The sequence below is a fragment of the Gymnodraco acuticeps genome, unplaced genomic scaffold (genome assembly GCF_902827175.1).
Source record: "Gymnodraco acuticeps unplaced genomic scaffold, fGymAcu1.1, whole genome shotgun sequence".
In the NCBI taxonomy this organism is placed as follows: domain Eukaryota; kingdom Metazoa; phylum Chordata; class Actinopteri; order Perciformes; family Bathydraconidae; genus Gymnodraco; species Gymnodraco acuticeps.
Window position 1 is genome coordinate 515,178 of NW_022989891.1, and position 25,879 is coordinate 541,056.

Below are 25,879 nucleotides of genomic sequence, written 5' to 3' on the forward strand. Positions count from 1 at the left end.
AAGGGTTGTTTTTTGCAGATGAACCATAACTGCTGAGGAAATCCCCTCGACAATAACAAAATCAATTCCAATATGCCCTATTATGCTTTTTGTACAAGGTTTTAAATGATATGTTCCTCCTCTCAGTCACTGAGAAGAGTAAATGCTGATTAGCCTTTTCCTAGTTATATATATATTTTTTAGTTCAGAAAGACTCCACTCGAGCCACTATAGGTATTTTACTCTGAGGGTCACTGAATGTAAATCATGTTTACACCCTAGAGTGAATACATTACCACAATTAGGCATTGATGTATTATAGGACAAGCATTCATTGCATGACGACTCATTTATGTGCCTTGAAAATAAAACTGTTGCCCTGACAGGTGATAGTACTTGATAACTCTCTGGAAGACATGCCACTGACACCCTGGCATTCTCTGTTTATCTTCCATCCTGCTATAGCTACACGCTTTATGCAGTAAAAGCCTTTCCCTTAAGATTGTCCCAACAAAGGTCCCAGGATCTCCTCTCCAAATGCTTTTCATATGGCAGAGAATCAGTCAATTATTTTTGAAGCAGTGCAGCAGTTCAGGATTAAGTGATTTAAGAGTGCACCGGACAGCAGCCTCACCCCCGCCACCCCCCTTGCTTTTAGCCTCAGAGACTTCCACTAACAGTGTGGCTCGTCAGGGCTGATTGCAGCGGCACTGGGGCAGATAAGTCAATCTTACTATTATCCTATGTAAGCTAGGAGTAACAAATTACAACTCTAGCCTTAAACCCCAGAATTGACTTCTTAAGCCACAGCAGAGAATAAAAGAAATCACTACACTAAAGCAGCGATGGCCCAGGTTTGAAGCGGGACCAAAATAAGTGTGTCTGATGGAATGCATATAAATCTCAGTCTGGATTCAGTTCAGGCTATCGGGCCTCTCTGCTGTCTCTTTATTGCCGTCTGCATCTCCCCAAGCTCATAACTATGATGTCCTGACGGCTTTACAGGGACTGTAATTCAAATGTATTTCTACCAAGCCATCGATTCTCTCACCACTTTAATGTCATGTGTGTCTGGCTAGTCTAACATAGAAATGCACAGCTCCATTAGCATGTATATATTTTCTTCCCAGTTATAACTTGGAACACTAACCAACAGGGGTAGTTTTACTACAAGAGCATTATTAGATTAAAATGGTGAGGCTTATCTCCAGGGGCAAAATGAACAAAGGTTGTGGTAGTTACCTTCTGGTGCAGTGTAGATATATTCCTTATTTATTTTGAAAAGAGAGTCTTAAAACATTGTCTTATGAATCAATAATAACATATTGTGGAATTGTATGTAGGTAATATTGCCCACCAGAGTAGTTAAAATATTCAAAGGTTTTATCTGTCATGTGCACAATACCGTATTATTTTGGCAGTGAAATGTTAATACCCAGGCTCCTTCAGCAATACAATGTACAATAAACTTGAAATGAAAGACAACATAGTGCAGTAAAACAGTGCAATAGACTAAATGGTCAAAGTTATTTGGGGGATAAGAACAATAAGGGAATGAAAAATACAATACTGTAGAGTAGCATAAATACTGTGATAGTATATCAATATGTGGGTAGGAGTGCAATGTACAAATAACAGTGTAAATAGTCTTTAGTCTGAACATATGGTAGATGAATGATACTGCATATTACCGTGCTTTTCTGTGCCTTTTCTCCTACTTTATCCGCCTCATATTCTGTTGCTCCCTCCATTTACCACAAATTCAATTTCTCCCAAGCTACACTGTGTGATTAATGACTTCTCCCACCCCATAAAAAGATGAAATAAAATATTTTTACCTTCCCCACGTACTGCGGGTCTGACCCCATGTACTCCTCCAGTACAAAGAACTGGTTCCACACCCAGCCCCTTTTGACCCGTTGATATCCAGCCGCTCCATTCCTCATTGGGCCCACCAAGCTGTTGGCGTGCTCCCTCCCCGTCCTGCTCCGTCCCAGTGGCGGCGAAGGGGGACGTAAAGAAGAGACTGAGCCTTCGTCGACAAGAATCCAAAGGAACAGCAGCAGGCAGTTCCTTGTTAGCATTGGCGATCTGTGAGCCTCAGGTCCCCAAGTCAAAGTCCAGTGATGAGAGTTGAGCCACGCTGAAACAACTTGTGAGGGTGGTGATGGGGAATGGGTGAGGTGGGGTCCAGTGCCCAAAAAGAAGATTTCCGTTGGTCTGTCAGGAACCCGCTCAGAGAGTTAAGGAGCTCATCACCTAAAGGAAAGGAAATAAATGCTTGGATTAAAACGTTGCTTTTAGATGAATTCCTACTGTATTACTGGTGTTATATTAATGATGTCTAGGACTGTGTAATGGCACACATGGTCTCTCTACAATAGTGAAAGTGTGTTGAAAGCTTTTCGTTTATGAATACTGATGGCATTGCATTTTCTAGCTCATATTCCTTGCCCTCCACTGCTTTAATTTGTAACTGTTCATTGACAAATGATGGTAGCAACTTTCTCAAACACAAAAAGAAGAGTTATAATGATTTGCCTGGTGATAGATTACCACTACACTAGACAGTCATCTTTGATAAATGCTCTTTACCAGATGTCTTCTTTGACATTGAACATTTTTTTTAAATGAAGTTTGAATATTTGTTGTCATTATTAATGACACCATCACAACAAAAAGAGAAAACGATCATTCAAAAAAATCCTCAATCTAAAAATAAAGTTGTTGTAGGTCATCAACCTTCTATAATGAATATCATTTTAAATAATGTATTTTTTGACATTCAAAGCTTCTATTGAGTTTTTTGAATATCTCTAATGCTTATTTATGACAGCTTCATAACAACAAATTACAGAATCCTCTTTTTATACTTTAGTTAACGTTATCAGTTTATTTTCAATTACTAGGTGTCAACTGAGGACTGTGTGTGTATGTGTGTGTGTGTGTGTGTGAGGGAGTGACAGAGGGAGAGAAGGTGGACACATCTTTTGTGTAAGTTATTAATAACCAGAGCTGTTAACTAATCCGTAAAACCCTTTAATTAGCTAGATCACTTCTGTCAATGATTTGATATACTTTATTAATCCCCGTGGGGAAATTGTTTCTCTGCATTTGACCCATCCTAGTGTTAGGAGAAGTGCGCTGCCATTTTGAACGGCGCCCAGGGAGCTGTGTAGGGAACGGTGCCTTGCTCAGGGACACCTCGGTAGCACTTGGTCTTGCCGGGACTTGAACTGGTGACCTTCCAGTTACCAAGCCAAGTCCCTATCAACTTCGCCACCACCGCCCCAAGGGTGAACTTGCTGTCAATTTGAACACAGTGCCCCACACCTGTCAGCAACTACGATTCCTTGATTGCTTATAAAGGATAAGCGGTTGCTAAGAAGCTCTCATGTTTTGTTTAAAAAACATGTCTTACTATTTTAATTAAACCTGTCAGAAAGTTGTATACTTTCGAGATGAACACTTTTAAAAATAACTTGACACAGATGTGCAGTTGTTACGCCAATTACACTTGAAGATGTAGCATGATGCTTTGGCACTTCATATATGAAACTGACATGTGTACTGAAAGGCAGATTTGACAACCAATGGCCACAGGAGATTGTTTTGCTTGCTGCAGCATGTCACTTGACTGACATGCATTCAATGAGAGGCAACTCTCCTACAGAAGATTACTAATATATAATCTAGATGACAGACGAGCGGTTGAATATTTTATTTGTTTTCTTCCATTATGTTTTGTTTATGTCTTCAAGTGGTTTGGAAGTACCAATGAGCTAAAAGATGGATATCATGTTGTGTCATGAGCCATTGTCTTTGCATGCTTGAGTAAAGCACAAATTCAGACCATTTGTTTGTTACCCTTATTATTATATATTTTTTACAATTTTGTTCTATAAGCAAAAGCAATAACTGTAACTATTCTACACATTGAGGACTTTGTTTGTAGCTAGAGTAAGGTAATAAACTACGGTTTAAATTCTGAGTTATTTACCAATATTTATTAATATCAGGTGAGTTTTGTTTGACAGGCAACACATTTTTCGTCATTAAGATGACTAAATTGTGATTACCTAATTACAAATCATTTATTTCAAAGCCTAATGCATAGAAGACAAAGACGTATTACAAAACCAACCTAATTTGTTAAGCCTCATTCATTATTGCACAACAGCTTTTGAACAGCTTTTGCTGTTTACACCTTGTTTGCAAGCCTGACTAGTACAATATCACCACTAAAGCATTCACGTCTGGCCTCGTTAGGACACACACTTAATTGCGCTGAAAACAAGAGAAGGGAAACACAAATGGTTTGGATGAACAATGGACCTAATGGTTTCCACACCTGGTTTATTGTTCCTTTCTCCCTCCTAATGCACTTATAAGCTATACAGTAATGGAAGACAGCATGCCTCTAATTTCCTAACCGGGGCCTCATTGACATCATTGTCTTTGATTAATTATACAGACTTGGAACATCGGCTTCAACGGGAGATTACTTCAACAAGGTTATGCCGTGCTCCCAGATCCATTTATTCTCTGTCACCACAGTATCTTAAAAGTCAAAACTGATCTGCAAAGTTCTCCGTGCAAAATTGTCAGGAACTATCTTGACATGGGTCCGACCTGCCTCTCCCGCAGGTCACTCCTCATTTAGCATTGACATAATGGAAAATTACTGTTTCCATCATTCCTGCAAAATCACGCCTCTGCCACGGTTCGGCTCCGGGAGGGCTTGATGCATATTTTATGAGATAAGTTCATTAGCATGTGTCAGGCTACGGTTGTGATCCCTGACCCGCGCGTCGTCTTCAGATAACATGACACAGTGGGCTGACAGCATTCTCACACATCACCTTCAATAATCAAAGAACATATGGCTCGCCGATCTGCTGCTGCAGATTACCTCCCACCAGAGACTCCCACAGAAAGTTATGAGTCTTCAAAGCTGCCATAAACATGACAAACACATAAGTAAGCATTGACTTCTGAAATGAAGGGGAGAAATTAGTCATCTGGATAAAGCAGTTGTTTTGCATATCCTTTCATTTATTTCTTTAACAACTACAGAGTTTTGCATTGTGGAACAACATGTCAGTCAGAGAAGTCATATTTGCTTTAACATTTAAACAGTTGTTGTTCAGGTTAGAAGAGCAGAAGCATATAGATAAGAAAGGGAAGGAGTTTTGCTTGTATTTTTTTCATTTTCACACTATGCTTATACAGTATGTAAACAATCGTCTAAAGATTATGTACTCATGTTCCCTCCCTTTAGGGGCCGCGGTAGTGCAACCAGCATTGTCATGTTTGGAAATGAGATAATGGACTTTAAGATGTGTCGTTGTGAACATGTGTTGCCACTCATAGGGCTGCTCCTTGGTAAATAACCTGGGTTGAACTATTTGACAATGGTTTTGAGTAAAAAAAAAAAATGCTTGCAGAAGTATCCACATTTGTATTATATTCCTCTCAAATATATGCCCATCAACATTAAACTCTGTGCATTCATCCGTCCCACAATTTAACAAAGTAATAACGCTAAATCATCAAATGTAGCATAGCATTTGCAATGAATCAATATTGATGAATGCATTTGTATTTTTAAATGTTTTTGCTGGCATTACAATCTACAGCTATTCTTTGAACAGAATTAGTAGGAGACAAGTTATTTTCTTCAATATGAAATATATGTTACTATAAACAAAATGTAATGATTCCAGTAGAAGAAAACTAAAATGTCGAATTATTATGTTACATTTCTGAGTACAGGCCAGTATGACATGTCCAGTATCGTATTTAAGCGGATCACATTGTCCTAAAGATGTCTGTAGTAGCAGTGAAGGCTCCAATCACATAAATAGATGTGTTGAGTTCAGCGCTGTCACCGAAAGTGATCAAGACAATGGCCTCACTTAAATTACAGCCTTGACTGATGAGGTATGTGTGCTAAGGCTGAGGAGATGAAGGAAACGGTGTGGGCCATACAGGGAAATCACTCTGAAGACATTGTTTTTGCACAGCTAAGGCCAACGACTGTAATATCATTGAAACCCATCAGGGGAAGTGTAGGAGGAGAGAAGTGTAGGTGGAAGCAAGGTAATGAAAATGGGAGCAACAACACAGCTGGCCAGTCAGGCTGAATAATCAAAGAACACCTCATGCGTAGGTTATAGCACAACCAAAGTAATGAATTGCAAATAAAATGGCTCCGTTAGTTACAGATAACTTTGAGTCATTAAATATGCAACTTTGGCTTTAACCATTTTATAGACAAAGGTGTTTGTATACGAGTGGCTGTTAGATAGCACCACAGTGGATTTCTGCAGAAAGATAATATAGCAGATTTTTTAAATGTTCTTTATGATTTAGTTTTTAAGGGCTGCTTGCATGCAACGCACCACGAAGCATACTAGTTGGTTCCTTGAACAATAGACTCATTAATATTTAATGAGTCGTCTTCCCCACTTTTTCTGATCCCACGCACATTATGTTTGGGGAGAGCAAAATGATGCCTTCCACTCACATGTCTGAGTAGTGTAATTTTCTGCTTGGTACGACATGAGCTCATACTCATACACTGAAATATTCCAGGTTTTTAGTAAGCCTATTGCAGTCTTTTTCTTATTCTGTCCAACCCTTCTGTTTCTATCTTAGTTTACACACTCCAGTGGTTTTGAGCACCAACAAATCACTTTAAATGAGCCACCTTGCTGAAAAACAGAAGCAGCCATAAATAACCGTGGTGATTTTAAAGAGATGATTCCACCATTGACTGCCAGTACAACATTTTCTAAACCATAGATTGTTCCTGTTGAACAACACTTCTATCTTTCATTGAGTTCATTAGAACACTACTGTACAACATTAAGCCAAAACGCATTCTTTTAATAGTGACAAATGGCAACTACCCCTTTTGCCAAGGCTATTTATGTGATAAATGTGCCTTGCTTACTTTGCTATAGTGCTATGTTGGCAGAACCAGGACTGGATAAAGCCTTTGCTCAGGGTTTTGGTCATATTGGGGAAGTTTAGTTTAATGTAAGACATCTCTACATTATAACATGTGGGTTTCATGCCATTTCACATTAACGAGTGACTCTGATTCCTGGCACCTGAATTGGCAAACCTGATTCACTAATACATAGTTTCAGGAATGTGCACAGTGTTTAAAATGGTAATATTGTGACAAGGAAATGTCAAAAAGCTTGGCAAGTTCACAGTGAAAGAAAAATACGAACAAGGTTAGGTTTGTCACAGCAACACAAACAACACATGTCAACTTGTCTCTTTGTATATTTTCATTATGGAATGACTGTCACTCCATCACTTCTCTTTATTCACTTTGACACCTTTCCGCTGGTGAGAGTGGTGTCAACATAAACCCTTACCAACTAAGTGCTTATTCTGCATCAGCAGAAATCAACGGGGGAGAGGGCTTATTAACTGTCATTTCATTTTAAATGAATAATGTTTATGTCCGGGTGGCATGTTACAAGCGGTCTTCTTTTTTTATCTCCTCTTGTTTTTGCCACTGTCTTCATTTTGACATAATTTCTGACTCAATTATACATTATGTTATCAGGTCTATAGCCTTGGTCACCATATTGAAAAACTCTCAAGGACACTGCTACTCACTCTTCTTTTAAAACGTGTTAACTACCAGTTCACACAGGCCTGAATATGTGTTGTACAATCATAACAAATATGACCGTATTTCTGTTATAAATCTACAGATGGTAAAACATCCTTTCCCATGCATACAATATCCTTATGATCCAGTGTTTAGCTATCTTTTCTCATGTCTTGGACATCTTAAGTTTTGACAGCTACAAATATTCCGAGTCAGAGACATGCCTGATCTGATTGTGCGGCAGTGAAAGACAGAGATTAGATGAGGCAGCCCTGTTGCCTTCAGGCAGCTCTGGAGCACCATTGGTGCAAAGGCAGCGGCTGTCATCCAGTCAGACAGTTCTCCAACATGTAGTGCTACAACTTATTCTGACCCTGCAACTTCTGCTGCTTAAAACTGTTTATCAAGACTCTTCTCTCAATGAGGGCCTGTCAGTTCCTTCCCAGGTCACTTTGTGCTTTTAGGCCTCGTCCTTGTACTCTTCTTTTTTCTTTTCTAAAAGACTCGGTATATGTATATTCAATGTCCGGCCCTCCTTGTTTAGAACACATGTTAGTGCTGTGCGATAAAACGATTTTGAAATGATTGCAACCCTCGGTTTACCGTCTTACAATATCTACCCTCATACTGGGATTCATGAAAAATAGACTAGATATAAACTGACAACAAATGGCTTGATCAGTTCAATTTTGTCCGCCCTTCATATCATTGAGTACATGCACTCCCTGAGATGCTCTATCACCTTGAAAATAATAAAGCGATGATGAAAAATAAATTAGTCCCATGTCCTACTGAATGAAGGTAGCCTCTCTGTTTGAAAATGAACTTTTCCCCCCTGAAGAAATGGCAGGCTTAGCTGTAGAGACAAAACTGGCCTGAGGCACTGACTCAGCTCTCCCCAGTGGGAACACGTCTGGATCCCCTGCCAAGAAAATGTATGATGCAACAGATATCACTCCAATGAAAGGTTACTTACGATTAAAAACGCAATATACATACAACTTCAGATCAGCACTCAGGATTTAAATGTATTGATTTTGTCTTTATAACTGCTGGGTGCTGTGGATAATCTGTGACATATTGTACACTCGCACGCATACAAAAAAAGAAGACGAATACAAGCGGTAGGTTGAGCGGCTTAATATTGATGCCGTGTTCCTGTTGTTTGAGTCGGTGCTGTTCTCTGATCTGAACGAATGTGCATTAGAGTGTGAGGTGTGAATGTGGAGACTTTAACTTGACTATGAACCCAAGAGCTACATTAACAGTAGGGGGAATTGGATTTCCCTGCTACTACAGTGTGTGCAGTGCAAACTCGTGCCCCCGTCCCCCGCTGCTTTTAGTTTGAACAAAAAAAGAAGACAAACTTGAAGGCTGCATTCTGAACCCTCTTGTTTTGTTACATAGTGTGTAATTAAATTCTCTTGAAAGCAATGTTGACTATTGACCGAGGAGGTTATGAGGGTCAAACTGACTAAATAAACACAGATAGTATTGGGTAAAGCACCTGCTCTTAACTATAAAGACTCACATAAAACCGTACGAAATCAAAACACCCGATCAGTGCAAAGCCAACATTGATCATGGGCCTACTATTTTTCACACTGCTCAACTTTAGTTTCACTCTTCAAAAAATACATAAATGCATAAAATGTATTCAGAAAGTTATTCTTCAAAAGTATTTTGGAGTAAGGATTTTGTAGCTAATTGTAACAACTTAAAGGTCTAGAGAATTTAAATATGCAAGGCCACCAGTATTTTTCCTGGCAACTAAAACAGTGACAGCTGACCAGATAATGCAGTTAATTTGAAGACAATATGGCAGTATTTGCCACACAAACTTGATCATATCAGAGGCAAAATGTAGAGTCAGCAAGCACCTAGTGAATGTCAGAGAAATGTGCCTTGCTAATTTATATAGAAAAGCAATCAGCTGTTGCTGGCTAAAAGTAAAGCCACCTTGAAGGCTGGTATTGAGCAAACTTAGTCGGTATTGTGGAGTTGATCCAGTACAGATAATAAGTATTATCTTAATCCAAAAGAGCTGTTTTTGTATATTTTTTTTCATTGGGTATTGTGAATGGATAACTTATGTATTTTCCTTTAGTGACCTTCATCCGTCATTTGCACAGCTGAAACTTTATGACAGACCAATTGATGTTCTTCAAGATGGCCTCTTTATCACAGCTGAACAGCTTTTGTCTATTACAGCTGTTGTCTTCTCCTAATTACCCTGATCTAATAAGTGCATTTGCTTGCTGCGACAGACATATATCCCTAACTATTATGACTGTCATTATCCGGACGCAGCATTTCCCAGCCAACGCGTTTCCCATTTTTGCTTAATTAGACATTGCTAAATGTTAACAGATAAAGCTCGGGCGAGCAAGTCAGCTCGCGTTCAGATTTACACCGAGGCTGAGCAGATGGCAATAAATTAGAGATGAGAGAGAGACGGAGAGAGAGAGGGAGAGATAATGGGCAGTGGCCTAAACAATTTCTGAATTCCTATTTTTCTTGTGGCAGAGAAACAACCTCACACGTTCGCTTTCTTGTAATTTTTAAGGTGCCCGTCTTTAATCAACTAGAGCTGATAATATAAACACACCCCTTCTTTCTTGTATTGTTCATAATGTGATGCGTTGGTTATGCTATAAACTTAAAAACATAGCTTTTATTCATGGCTGCTTTTAAAATGCAATCCTTTTTTCAATATTTATAGAAAAAATGCTTCTCCACCCAGCCTTCTCACAGTTCAGGGTTTGGTTTGAGATTCTCATAAGCCAAAATTATATCGTTGTCAGTCTTTCTTCAGAAATAAAAATGTACTTCGACGCACGGAATTCTTTATTATTCCGCCGGGTTATTTTGCGCCTCTTCTTCTCCCATATTCCACATCGCAGAAACTCCGTTCAAACATCAAAACGTTCAGCTCTGTCGGGAATCAATGGCTATTACTTTTCTCATTCATAACTTTCATAATTCCAGAGATACATCCCATAATTTATCACATTTTTTACATTGAAGTCAATGGAGAAACTCTTCAGACTTCAAACATCTTCATGCGACTTCAACTGCTAACTGTTCATTCATACTTTCCCTCAGAAACCTCATTCCAACTTTAAAATGTTACACATCTTTCTGACATTATTCATGTTAAACAACTTTTAAATCTGATTCATACTTTTAGAAATATTAAACATTGTTCAGACCTTGGTAAAGAGGCCTTCTTCAGATTTTAACATTAGTGTGTATTGAGCAGCTCGTTAAGGTGTGTGATCTCAAAGCTAGAGTGGAGGACAGCTTGAAATTCGCCTTCATATATTTTTTTAAACCTGCCATAATTCCAAAACCCTACACTCCTGAGACATAAGTTGTCATGACAAACGTAGGAAAACATCTCGTTGCTTAAAAAATGAAAACAAATTAAGCAAAATAATTAAACAAAATGCCTCTTGAGGTGATGAAGTGTCAAAAACTTTCAACATGTCTCCATTAAAGCCAATTGTAAATTCAAGCTGATCTTTACTCGCAGCATTAGCCGCACACCTTTTAGTTAATCTGCCAAATAGGCCACATTAGTAACCTGAAAGTACACAAAAAGCACACTTCAGATGCTCAACTTCCTTCAGATGGTTCACGAGTTGAAATTTCAGCAATATCTGTTACGGTTCTTCAACAAAACATTCACATGTAAGAGGTTTATCTCTCATTTAGAACAATGAAAAGGCTCTCCTCTCATTGATTACTGCACATCACCATGGAAACCTTTGATCTCTGGACAGGTCATTAGCTCAAATATAAACACCTGTGTCATGGAACACGATGTCATAACTCCAACTGACATGCTCAGAGCAGCAGACTTCAGATAATGGTTAATGGTCCAGCCTTCAACATGTCTGTGCCATTAGTGAGTTTTCCTCAAAAGCTGTTGCCATGGCAACGCATCCCTCGCTGTGAAACACGATATTGCTAGAACTCCTAAGAAAATGGTCAAAAAGTGCTCAAACTTCACGTGTGCTAACAGTCCAGCCGTGAAGACATCTATTTGACAGTTTTAAGATTTCTTCAAATGCCGTTGCCTTGGCAACACAATGCTCACTATGAAACATGGTTTTCTCACAACTTCAGTTAAAATGCTCGAAATGGCCCAAAACTTCACAGGTTTGTTAACGATGCAGCCATCAACACATCTAAGCGTATTATGTGGTGTCATCAAATGCCGTTGCCATGGCGACAGATCATTTGCCATCAAGTTAGTTCAAAAGTTTACAGTTCAAATATTCTGCTGCTTTTCCAAGCCTTTTTACTTTCTTTTCTTCTCTCGTCACACATTCAAGCCCCCAGTGTTCATGTATCATTTCAATCTAAATTCTTCACTTTCTTCTTACACATTACATTTCAGCATAGCAATTCAGCGTCAGCTTTTCAGCATAAAGCATTCCCACTAGCAATTTCTTCAGGAATTGCATTCTCTAGTTTTAACTTGATAATAATAAGGTATGGAGAAACAGCCAGCTAACGGTCCCGCTGTGCTGCAATATAAAGTTCTCTCAACATAAAAAGTTAATAAAAAGTTATCGCTGAATACATTTTCCCTAACGTGTGTTCAGTTGTGTTTCTCTCCTTTTGTTCACATTTTCCCCACCACGGTAATGACTACAGTCGACGGGGGAATTCTCGCCCTATGCACACCTTATTTATTTGATTATTTGAGACAGCTCTTATGTGTAGAAGCTCGGTGAAGCTTAATTAAGTGGCTCTGATGCTGCAGAGGCGTCACTTCTTACGATTTGATGATGGGGAAGAACTGAAAACAAAATAAGCCCTTTGGTACGCACTATTGCCAAACAATGTGGTACACATGAATATGAAAATCAGCACTTAGAGTGATGTGTGGCAAATGCCTGACTTAAATATAGTAGATCTCTAATATGATATACTTATCTTTATTTCTTGTATGGAGAATACGTTTGAGAAATAATTATTTAAGTTGCCCGATATTATGACCTGGCATTGGTATTGCTCCTTTGCATCAGCTCGAGGACACTTCAAAAGATGACATCTTCAAACAATGGCAGAGAAAGGCTTTTTCACTGAAGACATTACATACTGTAACTGTCCATTCAGTTCACAATCATACATAGTCATGTTTTTCTACATAGTGAATAACTTTATTAGCTGTTGTTTTTCAGTATTGAAGTTGAATATGACAATTTCACTACGCATTTTCATACAGATTCTCCTGGAGTGTTTAACTTTATAATTTTATTCAAAATACAACCACATTAGTCTCTTTTTCAGAACAACATTCATCACCATAGTTTTTCTGTTACGACAGTAATCTAAATGCAAATTTCAACCGTCCCTTTTCCACCAAGATGATGCTCCTGGCATACACTAGAATTGAGATGTGTTTTCTCCCTTTTATTCTACATCTGTACCAGGGAAATCTTTCCTTGAATCAAGGCTGCTTATCATGTTGCTATAATGTAAATGGAAATATGTCACTATTCAAACACAAATAAAGCCTTGCAGTTTGTCTGCGTCTACAGAGCTTAACAGAGGCAGTCAAACTGAAGGGGTGAGTGACTAAAGATGGGAAAACTATACAATTCGAAATAATCATATTAAGGGATCAAGCAATAGCTGAGTCATGGATTCATTGTGGTAATCTTTGATGATGAATTTGTAAAATGTAATCAAGTTAGTTCCATATAGTCCTTTTTTTATAAATATATTTTCTCTGGGATTTTCTGCATTTACCATTTGGACTAAAATTAAAGTTTTGCAGAGTTTTCTTAATCAAGGTTTCAGTGTAGTAACTCCTAATACACACTATACACACTGTCTACACACAGTGTGATGCCACAGCTATCCTGGATGCACTGATATGGATTTGTGGCAGTGAAAGGCTTCATCATCCCTGTCTTCCTCCTTGCCCTGCCATCAATTTATCCAGCATGGATATAGTCCTGAGTGACACCTGGTGAGTTGCACTCTCCTATCAGCGCTCTTCCTCAGAGCCGTTAATACATCCATGAACGTGCCTGTCTTCGTGTAACTCTAAACCCACGTGTTGGTGGTCTCATACCAATAATCCCCCTCAGCATGTCAACCATACTTTGTGGTCAAAAGCGGCTGCTTCGGCCTTTTTTAATCATCTTCTATTCATCAAATTAGTTAAGGCTGGGGAATATCAGTATCCACATCATTCATTTTACTGTCTACGCAACATTTGTCCAAAATGAAACTCTTCATGAGCTTAAATGAAAAATAAGTTTTAGGTGGCAAGATCTGTGCCTCAAGGTCAGTATATTCAATGTACAGAACTAAATGCCAAATCCTGGCCTGAGCCAGTCAAAAGAAAGCTGTTCTCTGCTATAAAAGCTGGACCTGCAGAGAAATGAACAGATCAATGCAAGGTTAATACCGTTTGGGTAGTAAATACATACATAATTCAGATTGCCTGCTGCAGGTTTATAGGGTTAAGGATATTCAGGCAAACTCTGAATTCTATCTTTTTTTTATAGTACGGCTGCTTTCTGACATTTTTATTATTTTTTTTTTATGATTTCCAGCCTCCTCATCCTAAACCTCCACAGTCCATGGTATTTCAAAAACACAACAGTGCATGCTCAACATTTCTGTACATGCTGGATTCTGTTTACTCTGCTAAGAAAATAATATAGTTTTACAAATGTCTGTCGGACAGGTTTTTGTAAAGTCAGCAGGAGTTTAAATTGTCTTACAATGAGGTAACAGAAGTGTCACAGGGAGACAATAACCACATGTTTTTCTCGAGTTAGTCTTGTACTGTATTTGGTTATGTTGTTGTGGAGGAAACTTCTGTGTAGCAATGCAGTGGGAGTCACCGACTCATGAAGGAGACACGGGATGAGCAGGAGCTTTGATGTCAAACACTGATGGTTTATTTGGAGTTACGGCCGGAGAGTTGACAAGACAGGTGGTGTGTCACGAGTTGACACAGCGGTTGCCAAACCAATTCTGAAGAACTCTTTCTGTAGCTCGAGGTTTTATCTAGTTCGGAGTGTAATAATCAACATTCTTCATCAGTGAGCCTAAACAAATATGGACCCTGAATCTAACTAGAGCTCTCGTCTATAGGAAAGAATGTGCACCAGGGAACCTACGTCCCTGAACAGTAAACTACCTCATGGCGGCTTGTGCTCTGTCATAGACTGGCAACAACAATGCGCCCAAGCTGCCCCTCCTTAAGAGAGATAGCAGCAATACCCAAGGCCGTAGACCTATGCCATGAGAAAGGAGACAGTGAGAGGAGAACATGATGAACTGTGTCAAAGGTTGAATACCTAAGCAAATTATTCCCTAACAGTTGTGATCTTCTAAATATATGTTTTCCCTTCAGGGTGTTTGACAAGGACAACCATGAAAACATGTTGTCATTTTCCTTTAAAACAACGATGAGAATGAAAGACCATATAAACGCTGCGGGGGCTATGGGGGCTGGCACAAGTACCTGATCAGAGACTGATTAGTGCAAGACAGCGCTCTCCATCGTGGCTCATTATACATTTAGCATTCTCTGACAAACTGCATTGTCTCTGTGTTGTTTGAACATTAGGGTAGATTTAATGTTTCAATTTAGAATTGTTGGCATTTAGTCGAAACTCAGAACAGTAACTCAAAGGTGGAGAAAACAACACCAAGGCATATGCACACTAACGAGAACCGGTAACACTTTAAAAAAAACAAGAACTTTAGAGCCATTCTATAAGTAGTGCACAACAATGACTGCGGTATATAGGTTGTTTAGTAGAAGGTATGCGTGTCTGTAAATTGAATTCTCTTGAAAACCCAATTACTAACTAATGATGAGACTCCATTGCACTGCAGCAATAGAAAATAACACTTAAAGGTGAACTGGCAATTACCCTTAGCTGATGCCTAATGAACTTCAGATTATTCTAAAGCAAAATAAGCTGGAGGGGCTCTTGGCTCACTCGTTACTGTGCTGTTGAATGTAGAATGGGCATCATGGGTATAATTATATCCACACATTTTCTTGTCCAATGTTTTTGAATACGGTCAAGATAAAAAAGCAATTCAGTCTTTCTTTGACCTAAATTAAACGCAGCACGATCCTTTGGATTTGACAGCATACTGACATTTACCGAACATATATTTATTTAAGATTTTTCAAAAACATGTTGAGCTTTCCTTCCAATTTGGAAATGTGTTATAAACATCTCAATCATTTCTGAAAATAATGATGTCTCAGGACATATCTGACATAGTCCAATAAGCATTTAGAATAAATAATGAGACGCTTTTTAACTCGGAAAGGTCTGCTTAATTATTTATAGCCTCAAATGGATTCAGTTGTCTACGTCAAATGGCTGAAGATGAAGTTCAGCTCAAGCGGCTGAATTGTAGGTAGAAAACCTTGTTCAATTCCATCTAACAAGAAATGTGAGACCTTTTCCTATTCCTCCATCATCTGTTGTCAATTATTTATTTATTTGAATATCCACTTGTCAAAAAAAGGTCATTCCTGGGAGCTAAAAGTAGTTAATTGTATTTAAAAAATAAATGCAGGACTTCATACAGTGCTTTACAACATTCATACATTATTTATAGTAAGTGTTGAGACTGCGGATTATGTGATGGAAAAATGTGCGTACAAAATAGACAAGCTGTGATCAATTCTGATTATAATCGAGGCTACCAATACGTCTGAAGGATGAAATGTTGGCAAACTCCACAGGTATTGCTATTGTTGGACTACATCTGTTGCAGCAAATAATGACATGACTGCAAAGTAACAGCAGGGAGTCCGCTATAGTCCGGCACCGAGAGCTGCACATTAACATTTAGATTTATTACCCAGACCTGTTAATCAGGGGTTACGTATGTTCAGCCTGTCCCTTAATTACCCAGTGTGACAAAGGATTGTACCATCAATGGCTGCTGTGGATTGAATGCTCAATATTTTATTGCCGCACAACCTGATACTTGCAGCAGGAGACCGTGACCTCATAACCCAACACTAAGAAAGATTACTGTCATTAAATATGAGCATCGACCAAGCTGTGTAACGGCCCGTCTACACTACAGGCATCGAAAAATGCTTTCAACGCTTCGCCCATTCATTTGAATGGGGTGACGTAGAAGATTTAGAATCTTCGCCGAACTGCATTGTGGGGAGCGGAGCATGGCTTTGCAAGCATCGTGAGCATCAAAAGTTGAGCAATGTTCAACTTTTGATGCTCCCGATGCTTTCGAAGCTGGCATCAGCCAATCAAATCCTGTTTATGCAAATCCCGCCAGTACAAGCGCTAGCCAATCAAACCGCGTGCAAGCTGGGAGAGCCAGACCGCAGTTCATTTCCTCATATTCCAAACGAGAAATTACGGTAGCAAATCACCCGGTTCTTTACGACCAGAACTATTTACCGGGATACAAACCGGAGGAACCAGGCATGGAGGGAGGTGGCAGAGACAGTGGGTGAAACTGGTAGGTTTTCGCCTGTTTGGGGATTTTATATCCAGTTTACTTCGTTTTAACATTGCTATTGCTTTGTATGTCGGGGGCGGGAGATTCATGTGATTGGTTGTTGGTCGCGTTGCTCGCAACAAATCGGCAAGCTTCAGACACGCCCAGCATCAAGATTTTTTTATGCCTGTAGTGTAGACGGGCCGTTAAATGAGAAGGCTTTTCTCTTGTTGCGTATCTTCTCAAATGTTTCATCTCATAAGACCTGTGATTATATTCTAGTAATGGAGGGCTTTGCATGTACTTTTTGACCTATTGGTAACATCAATGTTTTGGCACTGGGCTAAGCCTGCCTGAGATATATTCAAACCGAATAACTATTTTTGTCCATTGCTTGAATGTATTTGTGGTCTGATTTGCTTAAATGGCACATTTCTGCAAACAACCAATAGTTAGATAGAGTAGTCATGCTCCTGTATAATACATAGGAAATGTGTTCAAAACAATTGAATCATTCACTTTTGGTCTCCTCTCCAAATAAGGATATTTCAAATAATTTTCCTTTTTAATTTCTATTTCAAAACTAGTGTTATTTGAGCGCTCCGGTTCCCTGCCCTACGTGATACTAATTAATGGAATCGTTAAATCAGTAATATACTCTTGGTGCATGGAAAGAAGACTTCCTTCAAGACTGAGGGCACAGAATAACCTCTTCCATGGCACAGAGAGCTCTGAGATACATTAGGGCTATTAATGAACAGTTAATAAAAATAAACCCTACAGGCCAGTTAAATGAAAAAACAGTGTGCAGGTTTGAAAAGCAGTTTTTTGTATAGCTGCAGCCAGTTTCCTTCCATCAGAGGTGGATGACAAGACTGGCTGATAAGCATTAATGAGTAGATCAGGCAGAACTATGCTGCATTGCTGGTCTTGCTCTAACGGTGTGATTTTGACACACTATATTCTGATAGATTTGATATGATGCCTGAGGTTGCACTCTATAGTTAAACAAATGCCACTATTTCTGCAAATCAATATTTCCCTTGGCTTAGTGTCAGTATGTCAGCACAACAGATTTGTGTCTGTGAGGAATCAAATAATCCACTGAAGACCTGTGTGTTATAGCAAGTTTGTTAAGTCTTTTTTACCAAGTTTCCCTTGTTATGTTGAATAAACATAAACTGCCTTTCCAGCAGATTGCTCTACTTATTTCAGTCAAAGAAAAACTTTCAAAACTAAATTCATGAAATCAAATCAAGTTTTATTTATATGGGGCATTCTACCGAATTGATGCAAAGTGCGGTCCCACAACAAGAAATAGTATTTAACAAAACAATGAAGTATTCAGACATAGATATTTACTAAGAATATGTCATGGTCTATTCAAACATAAGGCATTCAATTATATAGTGATAAGCTTAATATATACAAAAACATCATTATAGGGTACTTTCTATTGGGAAGTAGCTGTCCCCAACCCTGACATCTACATTTCATGTTCTGTAAATGACACTTAAAACATTTTATTTTATTTTGTTTTGTTGAATGGTGTATTTAGAAGATATTTATGATTACATTCAAACACCAGTTGGAATATTTAGATTTATTGTCGGTTTAATTTTTTTATAAAAAAACTATACTCAAAAAATCATGTCCCCCGTTTTCATGTCACTACCGAAACGCAAGGGGTTTTAGTCCAATGGCTGAGCCTGGTTTTTAGCCACACCCCTGCATTTTTGACAAGGCAGTGATACTGCATCCCTGTCCCTCATGGCTGAATGGCAAGTAGCTATATCCCATACTTTTGATATCAATCTGTTCCAAAATCTGAAAATCGGCGTGTAACCTTAAGAACCTTCAATTAAGAGTTTTATGCAAAGTATTAGGTCTTTATGTGTGTAAACCTCTTCAAAAAAACGTGCTAGCCATGTAGTTGCTAGCATTATTTAGTTATGCTCAATTTTAGCTAGAATCGTCACTGCCGAAACATATGGTTACGTTTTGGTAATTGACATGATCGTTTCGGTAGTGACAAAATGGAATGGTAAGCAGGTAAATCCCATAGTTTTGAAATAAATGTGTTTTTAAAGTCTGAAAATCAGTGTGTTACTTTAAAGGTATCTTATTATACTATTGTTAGGCATATATTATAGCAGGTCTTAGATATATAAAAACATGTCTATGAAGTGTTTTGCTCAAAATACCAAACAGATCATGCATTCTAGCCTCAAACCCCTCTATTTCAGCCTGTTACTAAGTGCTGATTCTGGGTCAGTAGCTTCAAACATTCACACTTCAACATAAGGCATGTTATGAGGTAAGGTTAAGCAATAAGGTTGAGGGAATATATAAAACAACCTTGAGAACAAAATACTGTGGTCACTACCGAAACACTGGATGTTTTGTAAAAAGTCAAGTATATCGAGTTATCAAATAAAATGATATGATACTGATTGGTTTTAATGTATGTTCAATTTCAACAATCATCAACTCTGGAGTCAATATGATCAGTTTTATGCATTTTACAAAGAACAATTGCATTGAGATTTTTATGAATTGTATAAATTGAACTTTGAAATTTGATTAAAAATAAAATTGCATTGATTTAATTGAAAACCCTCAAGGAATATTTGTTAAAATACTATTTAGAGAAGGGAAGGTAAAACAATCTTAACAGGTTAATATAATACTGTTTTACTGCAGTGTATGAACTATGTTTCGGTAGTGACCATTTTTGGTAGAGGAAGAACATTCTAATAGTCTGAAAATACGATATAAAAATGTATGGCTCTTTTACTAGATATGTGTAATTTAGATATGGTACAAAATATATATGGACAAAGTTTTGGGGAAAAAACATACAACATTTCAAAACTATTCCAACCTGACTTTGCACCAATTCGGTAGAATGGCCCATATAGCACATTTTTAAAACGATTTTTGGTCGAGCCAAAGTGCTGTACATACAGTAAAAATACTTATAAGGACACTTTACAACAAATACAACAGCACAGTTTGTGCAGAATATCAGTATGATAAAACGATACCCTGCCCTTAGACCCTCACATCGTACAAGGAAACACTTCCAGAGAAAAACCCGCAGTTTAAAGGAGAACATGGGAGAAACCTCAGGGAGAGCAACAGAGGAGGGATCCCTCTCCCAGGACGGACACACCTGCAATAGATGCCGTGTGTAAATCAAAGAGATAATACATTTTACAGCTTAGGTAGATCAAATGTTTGGAAATTCATGTGTCTATAATAAGAAGATGAATCCACGAGGATGTCAACAGTTCTGTGGGAGCCATCAGGGAAGTAGTATGATGAGAGTGAGGCAGGACCGCAGAGACAGGTTCAGCCACGACTCGAGGTCAAGGACTGAAATCCGGAACTCAGTATAGAGGATCCAGGACACAGGACCACAGCAACAGGTTCAGCCACGACCATTGTGCAGCCGCTGTACTAGTCATTGCTTTGTTGTATTTTTCAGCCGCCTGTTCTTCTTAATCAGCTCTACTTTACCTTCCGAGTTCTGACATGTTTTACTTCCGTTGTTGTCTTATTTGGCTGTCAACTTATCAGAAAAGTGGTCTACTTATTCATCTAGCTGGAAGATTTTACCAACGCAAATGAGCTTTTTCACAGTATTATCTTCCTTTTTTAAATGCAGTTATTTTCATTCAAAAAACGTATCATTTTCTAATTTCTTTGTATATTCATAAAATGTTGAATTGAAAAAAATGTATATCAATGTTTCTTGACTTTAGCTGTATTTCTTTACCTTTATTTATTGGGACCACTCAGATCTTTTCCCCTGGCCAAGTGTTACGATGGAATCGGGGCCTGAGTGTTTTGTAACAATCTCATTACGGTGAATGAATATACGAGAAATGTAACAACAGATGGAGCTGGTAGACATAACATACGTAAACTAGAGCTGAGTCACCCGCTTGTGCTGAATCGCTGTAGGTGGCAAGCCATGTTTGTTTGAGACCCGAACAGATGAGAAGCACAGCTCAAACACATGTGAGTAGGCACTCTTCTTAAAACCTTTGATTTGAAGAGCACATGTCTGATTTATATGTATTTTACTACTTACTATACTCTATACTGATGTGTGTTATGTCTCATGTGAATGCAGAGAGGCCTTTCAACAGAAAGGACGCATTTACATTTTTAAAAAGGAAAAATAAATACAAACATGTGAGGTGGAAACTTGAACAAGAATATCATAGCAGTAATAAAACCAGGCAGATTTCTCCTTTATTGGAGTTATGTCCTTGAAATGAAACCTCCCGACGAAGCATTCTAGACCTAATTTCATTAAACGGTAGATTTTGCCAAGTCAATGAACCTAAAATGATGCAGTTGAACTCCCTGGTCTCCAGTCCCTGTCAAGAGGGGAGGGGTTGGTAGTGAATCAACCTGAGATGGGTTACCATGCTGCGGCCTCCAGTCAACCTCCACTCCTCCTCAACTCACTCTTTAATAACCTTGCTTTTACGCTCTCCTTTGTTTTCTCCCTACGTGTTGTCCATTTTCTGCTCAACTGTGCTGCAAACATAAAGCCAGGACGAAAGAGACAAAAGCAAATATTTTTCATGGTGTTCTGGGTTATTAGGCACAGAGTCACATTAAGCTGAGCCTCATTATCGAGGCAAAGAGAAACTCAAAAAGCATTAGGGTTGGAAATCATTGATGTAACTATGATCATCACATTGGTTATGCAAATAGCGGTCTGTTTTCCGTGTGTGTGCTACCGTAATGGTCATGTTCATCAATGTGGGTTGTGGGCACATGTGCATCCATTTCTGAGAGTTTCAGAGTGAGGAGTATTGCAGAGTGCCAAGTTACGGTAATGTAAGGGGACTGAGAGACAAAGAAGTAAACATTACTTCTAGCATCTCAACGACTGTGCAATCGCTGGAAACCCAGTGGCCCGATCATATCATCACAAACTAATGGGTCATTATGCACAGTGCACACAGTTGAAATGTAGGGTAATAATTATCTAATGAATTAATGCAGATCAAAAAGAAAGTAGGCAGAAGACAATGTGTTAGGAGTTTGCCTGAGGCAGCCCTCACTGACCAGAGTGTGCGCTATAAACGTTCCGCCTCATGAAATCTCATCTTCCTCCCTTTTAGCAATCGGCACTGCGAGCTATTGATGTTTGCAGCAATGCACTCCACGCTGCAGGGCGATATTACTCTCAGATAAGTGCCAGCAGAAAAGGTCCACTTTAACCTGTGATACCTTCTGTGCAAATAGCAGAGGAGACACTTTGAGTCAGTGACTTTGAGGGGGATGCTCTTTGGGATTATGGTTTTGAAACGGTTGTGATGTTATTTATTTGTTACTTCCCCTGCCTGCTGTCACCTGGCTGTGATTACTGAAAACAATAAAAGGCACGAAGCTGACTGAGAGCATTAGGACAGACGAGGGTGATACGCTTTCAATTAAAAGGAAGGATTTATTTTCATATTAAGCACACTCGAGCGACGGGCACATAAGTATACTGCTTGTCTGAAATTGAAAAGAGATTTTATAAGTAAATAACACGCTACTGCTGTCGCCTTTGTTTATTATCCGCTAACCTATCCCTTTGAGAGTTTTTCCTCTCATGAACACAGTTTGACTGCCGCTGTTATCCCCCCCCCCCCTCCTGAGGCTCCCTGTTCAGGCTGTCAAGCCCCCTTCTCAAATCACAGATAATATAATGGAACCTCAACTGAGCCTCACTATTAAAGTGGAGTGGTCTGACCTCAAAGGCATCAGGGAAGCTACTTAAGCACAGTGTTTTTCAGTGACATGAGCAGTACGTATTGCCAGATCATCAAAGCTTTTCTGAAGGTATCATAGTCTCTTTATCTCACTGAAGTGGACTGCTACCTTTTCTGCACTCCACATTCAGGTTTTTTACTGCAGAATAATGAAACTATGTGTACTTTTTTTTGAATAGCAGCTGCTCGCATACCATGCAACATTTTGAATTAAACAAATAAAGTGAGTCATTCCAAGTGGTCAGAACTTCAAATGAATCCGCAGGAATATCTAGTTTGAAGTCTTGGTTAAAATGAATTTGCATTGTTTATTGATTGATATTTGATAATTCCGAAGAATACTTTGTCACAGGAGACCCATCAGCATTCCTAATCAAGCATCACAGTTCAACATTATTAGCCTCAAGCAGTGCTGCTCTAATCAGTCAGCCGGGTAATATTAAAAGGTGTGCTGCTTTCAGGCTCCCAAGTGACATAAGTGCCTTAATCAAACAGTTATCACGCAAGAGGCCAGAGGGAGAGAGAATAATGAGAAAGCAATATCCTAGAGTCTTTACTGCATGGCTCTGTCATACAAAATTGGGGTAAGGAAGATTTGAGGATGGTGTTCTCACACTGATGTGAATGAAAGGGAACCTGTCCGTCCATTGCACCAATGGGAGAAGTATTGAAACGGGTGTATTGGTAGTTCGATTAATGCCATTTTGAGGTGATCAACACCAGACGATGCCTACATTCACAAATATATATTTCTTTACAAAAGTTACATTTTGTCATGAACACATTTATTTAGTTTAGTGTGTGTTTATTGCATTTCTAAGATTAAAAGTGAGTGTCACTCTTCAAAAAAAAGAATGCTGACTTGTCCGACAAATGAAGCGCATTTTCTTTAACAATCAAAAATATTGACTGCTGAATTTGAGAAACCAAACTATTTTCAGAAATGCCTTTCATCACCTTTTTTTCTTTAAATTGAAACGCCTCTCTTATTCTGGCTCTGCTTTGAAAAGCATTATTCTGTGTTCCAGATATGAAATATCTTTGGTCTGTGGCAACAATACTGTCCTTAGAGTCCCACTGGGAGGAGCTTTCTCACTCGCTCGCTATCCATTTGTACTTTATTCTTCGCAACCTGTATTGAAATATTGAATAGATGGAGTCTAATGCTGACGATGGCTTTAAAAGCCTTGTGAATAACTTCACACACTGCATGTTTTCCTCCTCTACATTATTCAGTTCCAGTTTGCAGGTAACTTTAAAATATATTGCCATGTATTTAAACTAGAGCAGGTTCATGTGAATCCTTTTAAATAAAGAAAAAAAAGGAAAATCTTCCCCAGAAAATAAAAAAGTTGTTTATCCATAATTCAGTGAGCTGAACTGATAAAACATATTCTATAAGGTGTTTATTCGAAGCTTTCCCTTGGTGCAGGCTGTGAATGGCTTAGGTGATCTGATGCTGGTGATAATAGCTCTTTCACTACTTTTTGTTTCAGGTACAACTGATTGCCTAACTCTGGCTTCAACCTCTGATTTCACATACAAACAATTATATTTAATGTATTTTTTTATGTAACATTTCAGTTTTAAATCCTTATATGTTGGATGTGGTGTTGAATCAAGCAAAACACAAAGGTTTGGCATGCCATCAACGACTGCAAATGCATTTTTTAATAAGTGAAGTATAACCCCATCTTAGTTACATTGTCATTTTAAGGGAAAATATGTATATATATTCAGATTTTTGTGTGGTAATGAAATTGATGAAGGGCTGTTGAGCAGCCACTGTGAGACATCTGTCTGTGACGACTCTACCCTGCTTCAAGCCTCAGATCCTAAATCCCCCGGAGCAACTGTCATTATGTAATTCATGCTCATATGATAAGATAACAGTTGATCCATGTGCTTCTTGAGTGACCCGCTCACACATGTCCCAGTTGCCATTTTTATTCCATTTTACACAGTTATCACACATGATTTGTATATCCACAAATGTCATGATGTAATTTACAATACTCGAGATAAGTATCATTTACATCTACAGTGTATTCTAATGATATGTCTTTGATGTGAAAGGTATATTATTGTCTGTTGGAAGAGCAGTGTATATATGTATACAGTGGCTTGTTGCATAGTAATATCTGAACTCACAAACCTTTTGTTTAATCTGTAAATGTCAGTGCCACAGATCTCTGAATAGTTTTCTGTGTATTTACAGTGAATGCATTATGGATTAGCAGTAAATATGCAACATGGCAGAATGTATTAGCCATCAATGGAGTTCTGTATAATAAAATAGGAAGCATTGCTTTCTTTAGAGGCAATGTTTGTTAGAAGCCAAAGTAGTTTCTTCAACAAAAGTAATCAAACAGTTGTGCCTAACATTTAGCTTTAGAGTTCATTGAAATGTCGTTTTTTTAATAGGACCAAGAGAACAAACAATATTCAATTAAATATTCCGTTTTGCTGAGATGCAGGTACTAAGTTGATGATTAGATAACACCTCAAATGGTTAGATCCTCTTTAAAAAATGTTTAGCAACACCATGCAGTTTACAGTATGTCACTGAAAGTTACTGGATCCCAAACTTATCCAATTTAAAGTTGAGATGTTTCGCACAAAATAAACCAAGTGATTTATGGCTCCTTATAAGAGAGATGATAGATCTGTCAGTCCAGTGGATCTTACAGACTCTCAGATATGTGGCTGGTGGAGGCCTCGCTCGCACAAGGGTGACTGGGCATAGTGTTGTTTATCCTCTACACCATGAAGTCAACGGACCAATGCTCATCAGTAAAACTCAGCAGGCTAGGTCACAGCTGTCAAATCCAGAGCTCTGATTCTCCGGGGGTTTATTGTGAATTTAGCTTTTCCTGACTCATGGTTTTGCTCACATGAGGAACAGAAATACTAAACCTATGACAATGCAGTAAGAAATAAAAGACACTCAGCTGTGATCCTTGATTATTGTCATATTATTTGGAACTGAGGAAAACCTACCAAT

At 38.6% G+C, this 25,879-nt stretch overlaps 1 protein-coding gene across 1 annotated transcript in view; it reads right to left on the reverse strand.

Moving 5' to 3' along the window:
• LOC117537649 (cadherin-12-like) overlaps positions 1–25,879 on the reverse strand; it is a 102,397-nt gene that overhangs the window by 64,980 nt on the left and 11,538 nt on the right. Inside the window, exon 2 of the mRNA XM_034202937.1 lies at positions 1,818–2,238. Within this exon, the coding sequence (XP_034058828.1) occupies positions 1,818–2,063 (246 nt within the window). The 5' untranslated portion in view covers positions 2,064–2,238. The remainder of the gene's footprint in view (positions 1–1,817; positions 2,239–25,879) is intronic.